Source organism: Dendrobates tinctorius, unplaced genomic scaffold, assembly GCF_039654945.1.
Source record: "Dendrobates tinctorius isolate UK_male_01 unplaced genomic scaffold, ASM3965494v1 ptg000032l, whole genome shotgun sequence".
Lineage (NCBI taxonomy): Eukaryota > Metazoa > Chordata > Amphibia > Anura > Dendrobatidae > Dendrobates > Dendrobates tinctorius.
In genome coordinates, this window is record NW_027361700.1 from 1378057 (window position 1) to 1384056 (window position 6000).

Here is a 6000-nt window from a genome sequence, read left to right on the forward strand (position 1 = left end):
TCCCAGGGCGTTATTTATCATGCGCAGTGTCCATTATCAAAAGGTGTACATCGGGCTCACCACAAGGGAGCTTAAGATAAGAACACGTGAACATGTCAGGGACATAGAGAAGGCAAAGGATTGTGAGGATGTTACTTCAATGAAACCCCTAACTAGACATTTTAAGAGGTATCATAACTCTAATGCTAGAGGTCTGGTGGTTAAAGCTATAGATCAGATTAATTTAGGACCTCGGGGTGGGGATTTGGGTAAAATTCTGGCCCAATGCGAAAGCAGATGAATTTATCGCCTAGGTACTTTAAGTCCAAATGGTCTAAATGAAACCTTAGGGTTTTCAGCTTTTTTATAATAGCTATATAAGAGGTATCTTTTATGGGGATTGGGTTCATGAATGAGGAATTTAGAATTAAAATATGGTGTTAATGTTTTTAATATATTAATTTTAACTTTTTTATATTATATGTAGAGTTGGATTTTTTTGTCATGATCCGATGGGAGGAGGTCCGGAGCCCCCCTTTTTTTAGGATGAGACCTATGAATACCACAGCCACGAATTATCCATAGGGATGGATACTCATGATGGAGATGAATAATGATAATAAGAATCTAATATGAAGAAATAAGAAAATAAGAACATGAAAAAAAGCAAAAAGTAAAAAAGAAGTGGAAGAAGAATATAAATAAATAATTATTTATTAATTGAGGAATAATTGTGGGGTGGTTAAATGGGAGTATTTAGAATGTATAATTTACTATATAGATTGATGTGTACTGTATAAATTGAGATCAGGTATAAAATTTAGAGGTTTTTATGAGATTTTTAGATTTTTAGATTTTTAGAGGTTTTTAGAGATTTTTATGTCAAAAATGACCTTCTTTATTAGTGTATCATGATATACTGATTTCAGGGGAGGAAGATATCTATGGGCATTTTAATTATAAATAGGGGTAATATAAATTAATCATGGCACTGGTATTCATATTTATTTGATACAAATAAATTTATTTTTACACTTTAATTATGGGTGGTGTAAATTAATTATTGTATTTATGTTATATATTTACAAATTTATCTTAGCACTTTAAATATGGGTACAGTATATTAATTATTGCACTCACATTATATATTTAGTTTTTATAAATATATATCTATGTTGGCACTTTATCAAAATTAATTATAATATATATTATTATTTTCACATTTCTATATAAGCATATAATGTTGAATGGGCACTGAGCACTTATGTTATGTATTATATTATTATTTTTCACGGTATTATTAATTATGAGTGCACGTGTTCACTTTGTTTTTATGGGTCTAAATGCCCTGATATGAGGGGATCATTTTTTGTAGTGGTGCCGGGTTGAGCGCACATCATGGTCGGCTCTGGGTTTACTTCCGGCAGCGCTACCATGGTTACTAGCAGGCGTCCTGTCCTGCAGTAAACAGAGCGGATGCCTGGAAGTAGTTTTGACAACCCGGAAGAGATATACCAGCGCGTACGCCAGAGAATTAAGGTGCACTTCAAGGAATGACGATACACTAATCTTGTTGGCTCGGGACGATATTTAAACACTGCTAAGACCCCTGTAGTCACGCCCCCGGAAGAAGCTAGTGGCCGAAACGCACATCGGGGCACAGGGGAGCACGGCCACTGTTTACAGTTGTGGCCAAAAGTATTGACACCCCTGCAATTCTGTCAGATAATACTCAGTTTCTTCCTGAAAATGATTGCAAACACAAATTCTTTGGTATTATTATCTTCATTTAATTTGTCTTAAATGAAAAAACACAAAAGAGATGGAAGCAAAAAGCAAAACATTGATCATTTCACACAAAACTCCAAAAATGGGCCAGACAAAAGTGTTGGCACCCTCAGCCTAATACTTGGTTGCACAACCTTTAGCCAAAATAACTGCAACCAGCCGCTTCCGGTAACCATCAATGAGTTTCTTACAATGCTCTGCTGGAATTTTAGACCATTCTTCTTTGGCAAACTGCTCCAGGTCCATGATATTTGAAGGGTGCCTTCTCCAAACTGCCATTTTTAGATCTCTCCACAGGTGTTCTATGGGATTCAGGTCTGGACTCATTGCTGGCCACCTTAGAAGTCTCCAGTGCTTTCTCTCAAACCATTTTCTAGTGCTTTTTGAAGTGTGTTTTGGGTCATTGTCCTTGCTGGAAGACACATGACCTCTGAGGGAGACCCAGCTTTCTCACACTGGGCCCTACATTATGCTGCAAAATTTGTTGGTAGTCTTCAGACTTCATAATGCCATGCACACAGTCAAGCAGTCCAGTGCCAGAGGCAGCAAAGCAACCCCAAAACATCAGGGAACCTCCACCATGTTTGACTGTAGGGACTGTGCTCTTTTCTTTGAATGCCTCTTTTTTTCTCCTGTAAACTCTATGCTGATGTCTTTGCCCAAAAAGCTCTACTTTTGTCTCATCTGACCAGAGAACATTCTTCCAAAACGTTTTAGGCTTTTTCAGGTAAGTTTTGGCAAACTCCAGCCTGGCTTTTTTATGTCTCGGGGTAAGAAGTGGGGTCTTCCTGGGTCTCCTACCATACAGTCCCTTTTCATTCAGACGCCGACGGATAGTACGGGTTGACACTGTTGTACCCTCGGACTGCAGGCCAGCTTGAACTTGTTTGGATGTTAGTCGAGGTTCTTTATCCAACATCCGCACAATCTTGTGTTGAAATCTCTTGTCAATTTTTCTTTTCCGTCCACATCTAGGGAGGTTAGCCACAGTGCCATGGGCTTTAAACTTCTTGATGACACTGTGCATGGTAGACACAGGAACATTCAGGTCTTTGGAGATGGACATGTAGCCTTGAGATTGCTCATGCTTCCTCACAATTTGGTTTCTCAAGTCCTCCGACAGTTCTTTGGTCTTCTTTCTTTTCTCCATGCTCAATGTGGTACACACAAGGACACAGGACAGAGGTTGAGTCAACTTTAATCCATGTCAACTGGCTGCAAGTGTGATTTAGTTATTGCCAACACCTGTTAGGTGCCACAGGAAATTTACAGGTGCTGTTAATTACACAAAGTAGAGAAGCATCACATGATTTTTCAAACAGTGCCAATATTTTTGTCCACCCTCTTTTTTATGTTTGGTGTGGAATTATATCCAATTTGGCTTTAGGACAATTCTTTTTGTGTTTTTTCATTTAAGACAAATTAAATGAAGATAATAATACCAAAGAATTTGTGTTTGCAATCATTTTCAGGAAGAAACTGAGTATTATCTGACAGAATTGCAGGGGTGTCAATACTTTTGGCCACAACTGTACATCCTAATTGAGACTAAGGCAGTAAGTAACATGCTGGTAATTGCATATGTTATTTTATGATGAACATTATGTATACATAATCCGTGTAATTGGGCTATAGGATAGTTTTTTAATTGAAAGGATTAATATATGGAGATGATGTATGGGACTTACTGAGATGCTTTGGGCACTTGTATGATATAGATTGCTATTTATCACCATAGAATTATAATTAATTAAAAAGTGGAAAACAGTATATTCTATGTATAAACCTATAGGGTTGTGTTTTTATATAAAGGAAAATTACTGATTAGTCTCATAAATATTATATCAGTGGACTGTGTCCCCCTTTTGTTTGGGGTGTAATTGTTGTGGTCATATTAATGTGGCACTTTTATAAAAATGTTTTTTAGAAGGAATAAATAAAAAATAAAACACTTATTTTTATATATATATATATATATATATATATATATGGTTCTCTTCTTTTAGTAGTGGTATATGTGACCATGCTATATATTGTAAATGGTTTTTGGAAGTGCCATGAGGTGACAATTGGACAAGTTTTGATATAATCTTAGGGTTACTGTAAAGTGGTGAATAATGTACGGTATATACAGTTTTTGGAACATATTAAGTGAATTATAATGATTACCAATTTCAAACCAAAATAAAAATTTGTGTCCTCTAACTTAGGTAGTATTTTCGCTAAAATTTTGCATCAGTCTTTATAAGTCAAAACTAGGAGTAGGTCCTAAACGTGGAAGAGGTGCAAATCTGTTAATTCTACTTTCTTTCTGTAGGTTCAAGTCCAAGTTTTGGCCTACATGTACTGATCTAAATATTGCCAAGGGAAAGAGACCTTAGCCTATTCCCTGAAGATAATGGTTGTCATCATTCAGGTTTAGATGAAAGATTATGAAATCATTATTTGCTGTTATTGGAGCTCTATAGCAGAAAGGAGGATAACTGTAAACTTTTAGCTGTACAGAAAATATAGATAGATCATGGTAAAATTAAAGTATATAAAGTTTGTAATAATATAATAGGACAGTAATAATTTTCAGAAGCATCCAATGAAAAATCTACGTTTCTGTATATAGTACATTTTTTGGCTATTCTGTCAGGGTTTGTGCTCATGGCAAGAAAAGTATAGTCTGTGAGACTTTTCCAAGCCTTAAAAACATCCAAATTATGTTGCCCATAGCTGTCATGGCTGCATTATAAATGGAAGCCATAACACTGTTGTCAACAGAGCCTCTCTTTCAGATGTCCGTGAAATTCGATCCGATGTCAGATCGCAATGCACGGACTGGTTGCTCATCTCCTATAGAAATATATGAGGCTGTCTCGCTCGGGTCAGGAAATGTGCGGCCAGCCCGTGCATTGCGATCCGACATCAGACCGATTATCCCGGGCGTCTGAAAGAGCCAAAACTTTCTCCTCCTGTTTATAAGATACACGCAGCATTTGTAATGTATGCTGTTAGCTTAGGATTTGCTTTATCAAAGAGATCAGCAGTAATAAAATGCTACATCTGAAGTTGATCCACAAAGACAAGTGCAACTCGCAGTAGAAAGTCATGGGCGTTTCTCATAAGAGAGTCAGTCTAGCACTTTCTGATCAGTTGGACATACTGTATGAGTTTGACTCTTTGGACAGATAGGTCTTTTTCTTTAAAGCCAACAACCTTCAATCCTAATATTTTGCATAGAAATAACTCTTCCATATATTGACCCACTCACTTCATGGAGATAACTTTACCCTACATAATCCAAAAAAAAGGCTGTAGGAAGAAAAGAAGATCATACAAATGCACTAATCCATTTGTCATATGCAAGTTCATACAATCAAGCAAACATGGTCTTTAAACAACTATAATTAAAAGCAGCTCTGTGATTTTTCGGCAAGAGGTTACCAGCTTGGGAGAACAACAACGCATGCCGCTTCCTACAAGGAAAATCCCCTGGAGCAAAAATGACACTTTCCAATAGTTCAACAAAACATGGTGCTTACCTCTTCCAGCAGCTGAAGCGTTATCCACAAGATAGTAACGCCAATAGACCTGTTTGAATTGCAGCTTTTTTTCTATTGAGAAATCTGCTAGTTTCAAAGTGGAGGATTACAATAGAAGAAGGCTGCAGCATGCATGTAGGACACAATGCATAACAATGCAAAGATGCTTTCCTAAAGTTGCTCTCTTAGATAGTTTTTTCCTAGAATCCAAGTTTCAAGGAAATGAGATCAAGAAACGCAATAAAAAAAAAAGTTACACTAAACAGATGTGCTGAGAAATCTATGTCTAAATGGAAATGGAGACAAGGCAGGGACAAGCTTACCCCAAGTGAACAGACACAGCGTGCTTGTTAGCATGCACAGAATCGTACTCTCCATCCTCTCTCTGAGCTTATTAAAACAGCACAAGCAGCTGAGTGGGAATTAAGCGAGAACAGAATTTCAGGAAGCGGAGCCTTTTCCTGAACAAATACAGAATTCGTGTAAATAATGAGATTACTCAGCACTGCCTTAGAAACAGACCTCCCACCGGGAGACCCGTCACCGAACATATATGACGTGACGTGCAAAAAAGGGGGCTTTCTGCACTAGAAGTTTATAACAGTTCAATGTAACCTTGTCAGTTACTGTCGTGGCTGTGCCTCAGCATCTGTGTTAAATATTAGGGAGCAGAGAGGCTGATTTATCAAAGTCTTCTGCCTGA

General features: G+C 37.3%; 1 protein-coding gene across 2 annotated transcripts in view; it reads right to left on the minus strand.

The window, feature by feature from the left end:
* RAMP2 (receptor activity modifying protein 2) overlaps window positions 1-5774 on the minus strand; it is a 118199-nt gene extending 112425 nt beyond the window's left edge. For both annotated transcript variants that reach the window (XM_073572306.1, XM_073572305.1), the window contains exon 1: window positions 5621-5774. In XM_073572306.1, coding sequence (XP_073428407.1) covers window positions 5621-5675 — 55 coding nt within the window. In that variant the 5' untranslated portion in view covers window positions 5676-5774. The remainder of the gene's footprint in view (window positions 1-5620) is intronic.
* Between the last annotated feature and the right edge of the window lie 226 nt (window positions 5775-6000).